Source organism: Lagopus muta, chromosome 4, assembly GCF_023343835.1.
Source record: "Lagopus muta isolate bLagMut1 chromosome 4, bLagMut1 primary, whole genome shotgun sequence".
Lineage (NCBI taxonomy): Eukaryota > Metazoa > Chordata > Aves > Galliformes > Phasianidae > Lagopus > Lagopus muta.
Genome location: NC_064436.1, coordinates 49,841,808 through 49,855,812, shown reverse-complemented (window position 1 = coordinate 49,855,812; position 14,005 = coordinate 49,841,808). Strand labels below are relative to the sequence as shown.

Below are 14,005 nucleotides of genomic sequence, written 5' to 3'. Positions count from 1 at the left end.
AGTTTCTGTTATGTGCCACACACACCTCAAAGGGCCCCTGAGTCTGCTGGACTAATTCCATTATTTGTTTTAGATTTTTTTTCTTTTTTTAGGGGGGGGGGGGGGGGAAGGGGGATGAGAAAGGTATATACTCTTAACACAAAGAGGAAAAATATGTTGTATGTATTTTAGCATGAGTGATCTTTTTCAGGAAATGTTTCATGATAACTCAATCGGCCACTGGGTGTCACCCTTTATCTGAGAAAAATAGCAAATTTAAGCTGACAAGACTCATAGGATCACTTGGGTTGGAAGGGACCCCAAGGATTATCGAGTTTCAGCACTCTTGCTGCATGCCACGCCAACAACCTCCAGATGTGGTACAAGATCAGGCTCCCAGGGCCCCATCCAACCATGTCCTCAACACCTCCAGGGACAGGGCATCCACAGCTTCTCTGGGCAGCCTGTTCCATCATTCTCATAGTAAAGAACTTTCTCCCTATGTAAAATCGAAACCTTCCCTCCTTGAACTTAAAACCATTCCCCCTTGTCCTATCACTATGTACCCTTGTGAAAAGTTGATTCCCCTTCTGTTTATAATCCCCTTTTAAATACTGGAAGTCTGCAGTGAGGTCTCCCCCCACCCTTCTCTTCTCCCAGTGTAGCAGAAACGTTAAGTCACTGCTTGAAACAGTGATTGAGCACCTGGTAGGAAGGCAGGATGCAGTGCACCTGGTGAATGGAAATGATGGAGCCAGAATCCACCCCTTCCCAGATCTCATTTAAGGTTGGCAGTGAGGTAAAGGCCTCTTGCTGGTGAACTGCATACCTGAGGTCTTCTGAAGGTAAGCTGATATTTTTTTTCCTGTGACCATAGCTATTTTATCGGAGCAAGTTCTTGTTGCAGCTTAGAACCTTGCTATTCTGCAGTCATTGCTTTATGTTGCTGTGTTGCATCAGGCTAGACAAGCCCAGCTCCCTCAGTCTGTCTACATAGGAGAAGTGCTCTAGCACTCTGATTATCTCTGTGGCCTTTCCCTGGACACTCTCCATGTCTTTCCTGTATTGGGGGGTCCCAGACCTGAATGCAGTACTGTAGATGGAGAATCATGAGGGCAAAGTAGAGAGTGACAATTGCCTCCCAGCCTCTGCTGGCCACTTCTCTTATGATGGAGCCTATGTTACAATTGGCCTTCCAACTAAAGAGCATGCTACTGTTTCATGTTTAGTTTTTCATCCTCTAGGACTCCCAGGTCCCTCTCTCAAGGAGTTCTTCCAGTATACATACCTGGGACTGCTCCAACCCAAGTGCAAAACCTTCCATTTTGTTAAGTTGAACCTCATCAGGTTCACATGAGCCCACTTTTCAAGTTTGTCAAGGGCCTTCTGGAATGCACTTTAAGAAAATATTTTTTCACTCACAATTAAGAAACAAAGTTCTTACTTCTGCCTTATTTTCTGTCAGAGTCTGATCTCATGACATGCAGAAATATGTGGAAGGTTTCAAGATGGATTTTGTGCTTTTCAGACATGAAAATGCATTCAACACACCCTTTAAAGTTAAAATTCTGGTCTGTCCAAACATTAACAAAATCAGTACAAGGTGTTGTTCTCATTATGCTTTCAGTCCTGTGATTTCAGTGAGGGAAGTTCTTGAAAACAGTTTTATAAATACAGACATTACTATGGCTGTTTTTCAACATTTCAACCAACTATTCACGTCCTGTATGCTGTATGGTTTGAAAACTCTACAAGAAACATCCCTACGAATGCACATTTAAAAAAAAATAAAATAATAATTAAAAAAAAAAATTAGAAATCTTGCTGAGTAAAATCTATGGACATTGGAAAGTCTGACTTGAGAAATTTTACTTCCTCTTTTCTCATCTAGTGAACAGGAACAGCATGTGTACTTGTAGCAAGATTTGTGCAAAATACAAATGCTCTTTATACCCTTAGACTATAAAGGTTTAGAGAAGGGCATTTTAGGAGGATTTCTGGTAGTGTTCTGGGCTGCAAAGCTCAGATGAGCCCAGGAGAGGTAAAGGCTGCAAAGCCCATGACCAGCTCAATGCATTGGCCTGTATTTCTGAACAAGTCCTTACGCATCTGAGAGCTGGGCAGCTTTTCAGACCCTCAATCATCGACAGACTCTGGCTGTAGCCATCATGAAGCAGCCACTAAGGCTGAGCCAGGCAGCTGCTTAACAGCAGTGTTACTGCGGAAGTGAACAGTCTGCACGTAGTGAGGCTGTGCAAGTGGAGAAAACCTGCTGAGGACACACAGCACCTCTAGCTGCAACTCCTGGCTGCAGCCTCACTGGATGTCGCTGCTGTGAATCTGGCAGCCCTTGGTGCCTGCTGCCTGGGCTGCTCAGAGGTTTCCATGAGGTGACACACAGGTCAGGGCAAGGTCTTCCCCTCATGAAATCCTGCAGGCCCTATGGTGCACCTAAACAGCTCCATTCCCCAGACAACCTGCTTGTCAGCCACAGCATCCTCCAGCTCCCACTGCAGGGTTAGCAGCAGGTGAGAGGGATCACGTCCTCCATCTGGCTCACCCACTTCACATGCAGCAGCCAAGGGCCTCTCACTTCCACCAATTGGGGAAGGCAACTGTGCAACTCCTGGCCACCAGACATACCACAGCAGGAAGGTTAAGAACACAAAAAAATGAAACATGTATTAGGTTATCAAATTAAAGTCACACATAAGAAGTGATTAGATGTCTCCTAGAGATAACAAGGGATTTAACCCAAAATATCAGTCTTCTGAGATTAAACGAGAAATGACCTAATTCAGTGACAGTTCTGGTAATGCAGCTCTTTCTCAATGGTTGTGCAAGTTCTGCTTCCTATTGTTCACGTGCAGTGTTACCAACTTTCTATAAATAATAGGGGTTTTCCTGCAATACTACCATGTGACATACTCTAAATACCTACAAAACTACTTTATAACAGCTGCAGAGAGAGAGAGAAGTTTTATTTTGTAATTTAACAGAAGAATGACAGTGATGCAACTGAGAGAACTTTTTGTAATCAAATTGTAATAGACTGAGGCATTTTTTTCCTGTTTTCTTGCCCTCAAAGGTGAAAGAGCTCATGATAAGAAAATATGATTGAGATATATATAACTGTAGTTCAGAAAAAATGCAAAATAACACCATACAGCTTCATATGAATACAGTCAAAACAATAATATTTTAATAGTATTAAAAATCATAAATTCAGAAGTTAACTGTTATTTTGAAGAATACCAGTGGTGAATTCCATGAAATCATTACTTAATGGGTAAATCTAGGCAAATGGCAATTAGGGCATAGCGAAGTATGATGGATATTAAACAGGTATTATGGCTCCAACTTCCAGCTTTTACCCAGGATGGTTTATGTCTCTGACTAAGGGAAAAGCTTGCCAGAAATGAATATAAACCTGGGGTAATTAAAAGACAGGTCTGAAGTTGTAGAGATACTGTACCCTTGACATCTATTATACTGGCATACAAATGGTTATAAACAAGAATTTTCTTCTTGTTTGCACAATTTAGTTAGATCTAAAGGAAGTAGATCCCTACCACATTTACTCCACAACATCTTCGTCAGAGCAAAGATAAGGCCATGACCTTAATATTCCTGACAGCACTGAATTAATGAGTATCTTTTACTTTCAAATAGAGTTGGAATCAATGGGATACATCCAAAATTAAAGCAACTTGAGTAAAAAAAAAAAAAAAAGTGCAGTCACTAGCAAAATTTCTCTCTCACTCTTTATGTGATAATAACAAAACTTCTGACTACTTGCACAAGTAAAATAAGTAACAGAAATTTAGGAAGGCTTACCAGTGTTTTAGGTGAGAATGTAAAAATACTGTTAAAAAAAAAAAAAAACAACAAACCTACAAAACTCTGATTAGTGAAAAATACTGCAAGATAGTCAAGTCACTTAATCAGACGTTGGGTCATACTACTAGTAGATGTGATGTCATTTTGCTCCTCATCTGTTTCAAAGGATGTTGGCAGCTTAATGTGAATAGCTGCCCTCAGGTTGGCCCAGAAAAGGGCACGCTTACTCCTCTCCTTCGGCCACTCCAGGTAGGTTCTCTTTGCCATGAGAGCCTTCAGCTTGTGGTACCTCGCAGGGATAACATATGGAGGGATCGGCTCCAGCAAGATCAGGATCAAACTGTCGGAGTTCTCACTAAACAACTTGTGATGGGCAAAGTACAGCTCGTAGTGACACCACTCGCTCTGCACAAAGTTGGGGGACAGCACAAAGATGGACTTGTAGCTCTTCTCAATGCAGTTGATGATATTCTCCACGATGCTTTTGCCAGGGATGAAGTTCCTCTCGTGCTGACACAGCTGGATGCAGCCCTCCCCCTTCTCCAGGTTGGGGATCAGCTCGTTCTTCACCCACAACGAATCGCGTTCGCTGTACGAAATGAAGGCGTGGAACTGCAGAGCGGCTTCCCGCTGCTCGGGGCAGCCGTGCCAAGCTCTCCGCTTCGTCCGCGTCCACTGCCACAGCATCCGCACGTACCACGGCACATCCAGGTAGATGCACAGGAAGGCCACCACAGCCACCAGCACCAGCGTCAGCAGCAGAGCTGTCACGAGCAGCAGAGTGGTGTTGCAGGCCAGCTCGGTCAGGTGGAAGTCCTTCAGCTGCGTGCCGCTCAGGTCTTCTGGGTACTTGCACACGTACGCCTCCGGCCAGCCGGACAGCTTGCCCCCAGACCGCCTTTCCAGGCGCAGGAAGTCCTGCAGCTCACACGAACACTTGAACGGGTTTTGCCCAGCTTGCAGCTCCTTCACGCTCGGGCAGCTCTCAAAGAAGTCGGCACTTGGCGTGAGGATCAAATTCCTCTCTATGTTCAGGATCTCCAGGCCCGCAAAGGCCCTGCACCCTGGCAGGTCGGCCAGCCTGTTGGATGCCAGGTTCAGCTCCTTCAAGGACTGCAGCTCAGCAATCCCCTTGGGGACGCTGGCAATCTGGTTGTTTTGTAGGTCCAGTTTGCTGATACGAACGGGCAAGCACTCAAACACAGATTCTGTCAGCTGGTTGGAGGACAGGTCCAGCTCTGACAGAGAATCAGTCCACTGGCAGCGCTTCTCAGCTCCACTGTTACGCAGCAAGTTGCTGCTCATGTCCAGATACCTCAGTGATTTCATACGGCTGGTCATGAAGCTCACCTTGGAAAGGCTCTTAAATTTATTCCTATTCAAAATAAGTAATTTTAAATTTATCAGAGTGTCACAATTCTGGAACAATTCATCTGTCAGGGCATTGCGGGAAAAATTTATATACTGAAATGAGCTTGTTTTTTGGGGGCAAAGCATGTGTGGCATACATGCATCATGTATTGTCAAATTATCAATATTCAACTCTGAAAACAATCTGTACACAATCTCCTGGTTGAAATAGTACAACTTATTTCGAACACGCTCCAAAGTTAGTGCTTTCATGGAGCCACCCAAAGAGAGAAATTGTTCCAGAGGTCTTAAATAGGATACAAATTTATATTCAGTGAGCTCTACCACTGGTCCCCGATAAATCAAATTTCTCACAGTTAAGTGCTCCACAGTTGAGTCCCAAACTAGCAGAAAGATTTGCAGAATGACCGTCCATTCTAAGTCCACAGTGTCAAGCATTAGCTCTGTTGCTTTGATGTTCTTCAGAAGCTCTAAAGAAGGGGAGGGAAAATCTTTGTGGCCCAAGGTGTATCTTAAATTAAATATTTTTAACTTCTCTGAAGTGCTCATTCCGTCATATAAGAGGGAAAAGTTGAAGTTTTGGTCTGCTGCAAAAACAATGTGAAGGTTCCTTGTATTTAAAGCTGTTAAACTTAGAGGCTCATACAGAGAAAAGTCTTCTAAGGTTAGGAAGACAGTGTTCAGCTGCAAATGTGTCACATATCTGAAGTCTGACCTTCGTATCATCATGGCACTTAATCCTAGGTATTCCAAATGAAACATGATCTCAAATTCCTGACAGATTGGCAAGACAGTGAACTTGTTGAAAGAAAGATCTAAATGTCTAAGACGTGCGAGCATTTGACAGTAAGCTGTCCAAATGTTATTGTGAGATAAATCCAAGTATTCTAAATCTTGATTAAATATGAAGACACTGAAGTCAAGCTCTGTAATTAGATTATGAGAAAGATTTAATACTTGAAGGTCAGGAAGAGAAATAAATTCCAAGTTAGTAATTTCAGAGATCCTATTATGTGATAAATCTAATACATGAGTATGGACTGGAATGTTTTTTGGAACTTTAGTTAGTAGATGTCCTGAATAGTTTGCAGTGATTTTATTTTCCACAGTTGACTGGATATTATTCCAAAATATGGATAAAAACACACAAGCAAAGACATAGATACTTGTAAGAGATCCCATTATGTGTCTCAGAATTTTCTTGGTTCTTCAGAGAAACGCAAAAGCATGTATGTTTTCTGTTCAATATACCTCAGTAAGGAGTCCAACCTATGAGAAGAAAATACATAGATTTTCCTGATTTTTTTGAATTGTAATAAACAGTAAATTCAACTAAAATAAAATACAAAAACTACATAATTAAAAATATTTTTGCATATTTTCTGTAAGACATTACCAAAAAAATTATCAAAAATTCCAGTTTTTGATCTTCTGAGTTAAGTAGAGACAAATTTTTATATAATGGCAGGAGAACTATTGGTGGTATGTCTGAAAAATACAGAGATGTTAAAGAATTTCTTAATTATCTTCAGAAATTATACAAATAGATATCAATTTGGAGACCTTTACATGACCTTTAAAAGTCCCCTCCAACTCTAAGGATTCTTTGATTTTGTAATATGTTTGGGAGTAAAGGAGAACACAGCAAGCCTCGCACGTGCTTTTTCCCTGTGCTCCGTGTCCAGACACACTTGAGGCAAACCTTCAAAAGTCCCATTGACTCCCACAGGAACCAGTGCAAAAGAAACATCTTTACTCAAAAGAGCAAAAGGATATTCTTCACATCCCAGAGAGCGAAGATATGGCCATGCAAACCCTCAAAGAAGCACCCCAGTGAAACACAAAGATGTGTCTTTTTTTTCAGTAAGCCAAGAAGCTTGAGGAATTTTACCGTAATTTATGTGAATATGGTAATGCCAATCTGAAAGCATACTAACAGGAAAGTTACAGCGTACCTGAAGACTCCCTATAAAGATTCCTTCAAAAGATTCCAAGACTTCATAGTGTCCTAAGAAATTTCCTCTATTTTTCAAACTATCCCATAGTTGACAACTAAACAGTCTCTTTAGGGGCTCTCATCTAGGATGAGAGACAATGATTCTAATTCTAAAGATCAAACCAGGGAGGAAAATTTTTGTGGCTATGGAAAATGGTCCAGTGAAATGAATAAATGGTCAAGCCTATCAGCAATCTACAAAGATGGAAAGGCATCAGTCATATTATGAAAAAATATGCGCTGGGCATTACTCTTGTGTCAAGACAGGATGATACAGAAAACACAGATGCAATAGGCAGACACCCAGAAGTACGAATGACTGAAACTTTCAGGAGGGAAAGTGTCTTGTTTTTTTTTTCCTCCAATAGTTTTATTTAGGGAAAAAAAAAGGTTTTTAAATTATTCCCCTAGGCAATTAGGAAATATTTTATTAATAAAAACTAAATGTTCATTCTTTTATTTTTAGTTCTAGGTGTTGGTCGCTAATAACTTGTTTGCCTGATATCAAAAGTCATTCCTTCCCTTTTGAATCTCCTGCAAAGCTTCATCAAATTTTCTTTCAGAAAACTAAAGCAAAAAGATATGTAATTAACTTCACCAGGAGCACTAAAATAATGAATCATTAAAGTGTAAGGCTACCTCTACAAAATCCATGTAAAATTCAATTGAGAAGCTGAATTCAGTCTTCAGAAAGCTGTGCTAGGGTATCTGACCACAGAGATCTTAAATGGAGCTGAACTTGTTGGCCAAAGTACAATATAACTTAGAAGAAGAACCAAGACAAGGACCCAGATTTCTTCAAAGAGTAGCTGATCTTGTTTGTCAGAGTCCAGGCTGGCAAAAAACTTCTTGAATCAAAGAAACTTTGGGGAGCTGCTGAGTAAGGAAAAAAGCAAGATATTTTTCTGAAGAGAGAAAAAAAAAGGAAAACATCCTCTGGTCCATGCTCTGCTAGTACGAGTTTAAATTTACAGTGTATACTTTTCTATACACTGCAAAAAAGGACAGCCCACACAGTATAACCCCAAAGTGTGCCAAACATAAAGAATAAAGCAGATTTGTCTGATGGAAAAATATTAAGATCAGCAGTAACCCATCCAACACTATTAAAGAATGGTATTGAATTAGAATTTGTTGAGAAACAAAATTGCCGTACCAATTCTTTCTTTCTTCTGTGTTGAAATTCAAGATAAAATTGAGCAATTTCACAGAAATTTCAAAAGGCAGAAGAAGCACGAGCACCTGAGATCTGGTAGATACCACAAGACATATAACAAAAGAAAAGAAGTAAACAAAGCAGAGAATATCACCCACCTTTTATGGATTGAATTTATTTCTGAGTGAAGAGCCAGCAATCGCCTGCTGCATACTCAGTTAACAACCTCAGAACAGGTTTTCAAACATGTAATCTTCAAGCTGGAGAATCTCACACAAGATGCTTGTCCCTTGACTGCTATGCCAGGAAATAAGAAGAACGGGCTTTTATTTGGAGGCTGCATAATGCTAAGTAATAATAAAATTTCCCTGCAACGCAGGTATTAAGAGCATAATGAAAGGAAATTTTTAACAATCCAAACTCAAAGTACTTCTGCTTCTGCAACATTTAATTATCTGTATGGTTTAGGAGGAAATAAGTCTTTCTGCTGTTCTCCAAAGTAAGGTTATGTAAATATTTCTGCATTTTTAACGTTGTCCATTTCTGTTGGTTACACAGCATATCAACTGCATCTCCTCTTTTGCATGCACAGAAAAGAGGAAGCAGAACTTTTACAGACAACTGCACTTCACATCAAAACCCTTGCCAGATCTCTACCCCTCTGAGTTGTTTTCCACAGCAGGCACATTAAGTATTGTTGCACATTAGCAGACTTAGAAGCTTAGATCTCAAAAAATATTGCTGGGTAAACCAACACAATTCAAAACTTTTACAGGTCAGTCACCTTTACATTCAATATGGCTTAGATGTTTAAACCAGGTAAACCCCATGTTGTATTTTAATTCAAAAGTACTGTAAAAAAAAAAAAACACCACAAAAAAAACCTGCCTATGTGACAGCACAGGGGGACTGCTGAATCACAGCCTGAACCTCTGACTGAGCACCTGAGGTGAGCAATGAGTCAGCCCTGGGAGCACAGGTGAAGGCAATTCTCCTGTGCTGCCGGAAGGGGTGGAGCCTGGCTGCACCTCTCCTAGAGCCATTTAAGGGCTTACTACTGAGGGGAGGGATCTCTTCTGAAGATCCGCTGTGCTGGAATTTCATAAGTGAGCCCAGGATATGGGTAAGCATCCTACCTTTTCTGCTTTGGTGTAATAGCTGTGCAGCTAAGCTCTCTGGTGCATCTCATAATTATAGCATCTGCACATTCATTGGTTGTACAAACATGAAAGCTGTAGGACAGTCATGAAGAATAAAGCAATAGAAGGTAATCTAGTGATGGAGAAATCCAATAGAGCGGTCATCCAATTAACGGTTTGAAAAGGGGTGAGAGCCTAGTGAGCAAATCAACAGAGCAGAATCAGTCTACTTCAGAGTCAGAATAACTGAAAACACACGATTCCCCTGAGCCTCCAAACTAATTTAACATGCTTCAGTAAGGTTAATTAGCAAGAAAGAAGCTGAGTAAAATAAATGAAGATTCATTTCATCTTAATGATTCTAAGATTAAATTCGTGAAGTATGTAATGAATTCTTCAAGTATAAGCAAACCAGAGCATCATTACTGATTCTGGACTCAGTTTAGAGCTTATGCCCCACAATAAAACAGCACCTTGAAGAAGATTTAAATGCAAGAAAGCATTCAGCTGAAGAAAGCTGACAAGTATGAAAATTTATTCTAACAACTGGTGCCAGATATACTTGAAGTTTGCAGTAGAATCCTTCTAAACTTCTCTTTTACAATTACTTTTTCAGTTTTATAAAGAAGAATGTAACCTTTTTGCTTTGCTAGAAGAAAATTTGTCTTTTATTTTAAGATTGGTGAGAAGGACTGTTGTGCTGAATCCTGATGGCAGTAAAGCATTCTGCTGTCCCCAGTGCAGTGGATCTGAGTAACTCATTGCACGTAACACCCTGAGCCATCTGTTTCCCCAGACAAGACTGCAGATCATGAGTGCTTCGCAATAAGCAGCAAGAGTTTGATTGTCACCTGATACTGTCTTTTTTTCATCTTAAAGGAGAAGTTGCCATTGGTGAACATTAAGAGATGAAAATGAATAGACTAAGGCTCTTGTTGACAGAGCATCATAATCCTAATCAAATTAAGAACAACATTCTGCAAACTAATGCCAATTTTCCTGCCAGTGTAATTACTGGCAGAAAAATCTTTGTTGTGTAAACAAAATCAAAAACATTGTCAGCTTTCTTCCAAATTTACTCCAGTATACACAAAGGTGCTAAAGGTACCTACATCTTTATTTGTAATATATTTAATTTCCTCTCCATCCTTCTTTATCAGACCTTAAGGTACGCTTAAAACTGTTTTTAAATTAGAGAAATTTGTACCATAAGGAAAATTGTGGAAAGAGTTGTTAAAATAAAACCAACACTCCTAAATACTTCTGTTAATTCCTTAAGGGCAGTGCATGATGTTATTTTTCCTAATGCATTCAGGAAAGCTTTGTTTGAGGGTGGTTTCTGTTTACTGATTAAGTCATTTTACATGATATGAAAAGAAAGCAGTGTATTTCTGTCCATGCATTTTGACTGCAGCAGCTAAATACTATCCTTTGTCCTGAACATACCCTTACTCACACAGATATCTCATTGTATTTCTGAAGTTTATGCTGCTGCTATTTTCTGGTGTGTTTTTATTTTGTTTTTGTAACTGATATTACCAATGAGCAATCTTCCAACCAATCTTCCTCAAGGTGCATTTCACACTTCTGCCTACGTACTGTATTTACTAAACTAGAGAGGAACAGCAGCTACACTCAGCTGGATTTCAGAGGCTACTTAGGATTGGTGCTGTCCCTGAATGATTGACAAATCTCTCCAATGGGAACTGCTAAAGGTAACTTGCAAAGCACTGAGTTAAAACATAGTCAAAGCAGTTGGACTCATCCAAGCATTTACTAAATGTTAATACAATTCTTAGAAGTTGTTAGTAGCTAGGTTGATGTTCATATCAAGGACCTTAATTTCAGTGGCAGCTCTTTCATTGTCATAACTTACTCCCATGTGTCATTGTGGCAAACTGAATGCTAATGCCACCACAAGTCAAACTGTGATATTGCTGCATTTAATGCCCAAGCCTATGTTGTTTGGGCATAGACAGATACAAGGAACAAAGCATGGAAGTCAAACTGTGTTCCCCATAATGAAGATCCACCTTGTAGAAAACAGAGCTTTCTCATTTATTGGTTTGTCAGTACTGCTTCCCCTCAAATAAGCAGTGACTGACTGAACATGATCATTACAGGAACTTTTGGTTAAGGTTGCTGAAAGGAAAAAAAAAATGTATTAACCTGAAACACTGAGTAAAAAAATTGGTTTTGGGATGGGCTTTAAACCTTCCATTCAGCAGAATGCCTCATCACAGAATCACAGAATCACCCGGGTTGGAAGGGACCCCAAGGATCATGTAGTTCCAACCCCCCTGCCTAGCAGGGCCACCAAACATACACATTCAGATCAGGTTGCCCAGGACCCCGTCCAACCTGGCCTTAAACACGTCCAAGGACGGGGCATCCACAACCTCCCTGGGCAGCCCGTTCCAGGGCCTAACCACTCTCCTAGTAAAGAACTTCCCCCTAACATCCACCCTAAATCTTCCCTCCTTCAACTTAAAACCATTTCCCCTAGTCCTGCTGTTGTCAGCCCTTTTGAAGAGTTTACTCCCCTCCTGGGTGTAGGTTCCCTTCAGGTATTGATAGGCTGCAATGAGGTCACCCCGCAGCCTTCTCTTCTCCAGGCTGAACAAGCCCAACTCCCTCAGCCTGTCCTCATAGGGGAGGTGCTCCAGCCCCCTGATCATCTTAGTCGCCCTTCTCTGGACCCTTTCCAAAATCTCAATGTCTTTCTTGTACTGAGGGCTCCACACCTGGACACAGTACTCCAGGTGGGGCCTCATATCCCATTGAATCCCCCTTTTCCCTCTCAAGCACTTTTCCTTGGTCTAATTTGCTGCAGTTGAGCTTCAGTGATGATGCTTAGTAATGTTTCTAAGACAAAAAATAGCTGAGCTCTCAGCAGGGCAGCCCCCAAGTGCTTCCTGACTTCCATTCTGTTGTGGTTTGGTTTGCCCTGTACACACAAATTAAACATATGTAAAATCTTATTTGCTTCATTCTGCACACTTCCTGGGTTTTGAAGGGTGAAGTCCTATGTTATCAGTTCTCTCTGTTGATATTAATGTAATAATAGCAACAAATGAAATAGCATTCCCGCTAGTCACTGTGATGACTAGCCAAATGCCAGGAATCTGCTGATATGGTATCTGATATCAGAATATATTTACATACACCCTTTTCTGATATGTGGAGTGCATTAGTTACAGCTTTCTGTGTAAAACCAGCCACAAATACACATAACTTATGTGCATGGAAAAGGGCAGTTAGCTCCCCAAATGCAAAGATATTAGTGCCAGCAGAGAGGGTGATGTGGGGTCAACACATGGCCCTACGCATGTGAAAACATTCTTCTTGGACTGAAACTGTTTTTATATAAAGTTTTCAGAGTATGGCACAGGCTAAAATAATTGTTAGGAATATCCTGATATATCCCTAGAGAAATCTTCTCCCCTGCAGAACCTGAGAAGCTAGATGCAGCAATTCACAGCATGTGCAGCTGTTTTGCCAGTTATCTAACACACAGCATGGACAAGAGCATAACAGTATGAGAACTTCTGATTTCAAAGTACCAGATTTAATATTTCTCCACTCTTATCACAAGCCTCCTTTTCCAACACTATTCACTCAAGGATATAGGACATATATTACAGACGGTAATTACATATTTTGGTTTGATCACATCAGCTGTCTTGCCAGAGGTGTATCTAGTTCACAAGTTCTTTTCAAAATGGTAAGCAAACCCCAGCTAAAATCTTCCACTCCTAAAAGATATATTTTCCAACATCAGGTGTGTGCTCTCATCTGAGCAGCACGAAGGACTCCAAGCTCATTCTGCACTTTCCGAGGACATTCCCCCCTCCGCCAGCCAACAGAAGAAGCCAACTGAATTCTTGGTTTCAGTGACTGCTGACTAAAACTCTGAAGCTTTTGAAGCTGCAAATGAAATGGGCAAATCATGCTAAGGCTGTTCATCTTCAGTTGCCTGAAGATTATATGAGTCATACACTGAAGCACTAGTTGGAGGGGATGGAGGATGTACAGAAAATATCTTGTTCCACATTCCTGAATGAAATGCTTGCAATTTGGTAGTAGGTTTGTTGTATTAATTTTGAGGCTAAATGGAACAAGACATAAAAGCTTCAAATTTGGTCTTGCCCTACAAATCCTTAGAGAGTTGTTCATAGTTCTTGATTTCAAACCAAGAGATCTCAGCCTGCTCAGACCTCATTTAAAAAGTCACAAAATATTTTGCAAATAATAATTGAAGATGGAAGGTGATGAAAATGCAGACATTCAAAAAGGATTTCATTTCAATATATCTTCTTTTTTTCTACGAAAATTTTAACAAAATTTTTTGGAAACTATAATTTCCTGATATTTGATCATCTAAGTCTAATATTCAAGATGGCAAACACTTGTCCTTCTAGGGACAAAGAGGAAACATGATGATCTTCAGCAGTTGTGAATGTTTGTTGGAATCCAGCTATGTTTTCTTGAAGACAAAACACCAAAAATACAGGTAAAGTGGCC

At 40.4% G+C, this 14,005-nt stretch overlaps 1 protein-coding gene and 1 long non-coding RNA gene across 2 annotated transcripts; one reads left to right on the top strand and one right to left on the bottom strand.

Annotated features, from left to right (window-relative positions):
* Positions 1-3,159: 3,159 nt before the first annotated feature.
* Positions 3,160-8,929, bottom strand: LOC125692111 (toll-like receptor 1). The gene is made up of 2 exons (XM_048942215.1): positions 8,501-8,929; positions 3,160-6,459 (listed from the first exon to the last, which is right to left on the bottom strand). Exon 2 carries the CDS (start codon positions 6,370-6,372, stop codon positions 3,916-3,918), a length of 2,457 nt encoding a protein of 818 aa, XP_048798172.1. The 5' UTR covers positions 6,373-6,459; positions 8,501-8,929; the 3' UTR covers positions 3,160-3,915.
* Positions 8,930-9,216: 287 nt separating this feature from the next.
* Positions 9,217-13,368, top strand: LOC125692113 (uncharacterized). The gene is made up of 3 exons (XR_007376472.1): positions 9,217-9,465; positions 11,054-11,196; positions 13,263-13,368. It is a non-coding gene; the product is annotated as an uncharacterized LOC125692113 (long non-coding RNA).
* The last annotated feature ends 637 nt before the right edge of the window (positions 13,369-14,005 follow it).

What these genes read in the sequence shown, in the direction of transcription:
- LOC125692111 (XM_048942215.1), bottom strand. Translation starts at nt 6,372, where the DNA reads ATGGGATCTCTTACAAGTATCTATGTCTTTGCTTGTGTGTTTTTATCC.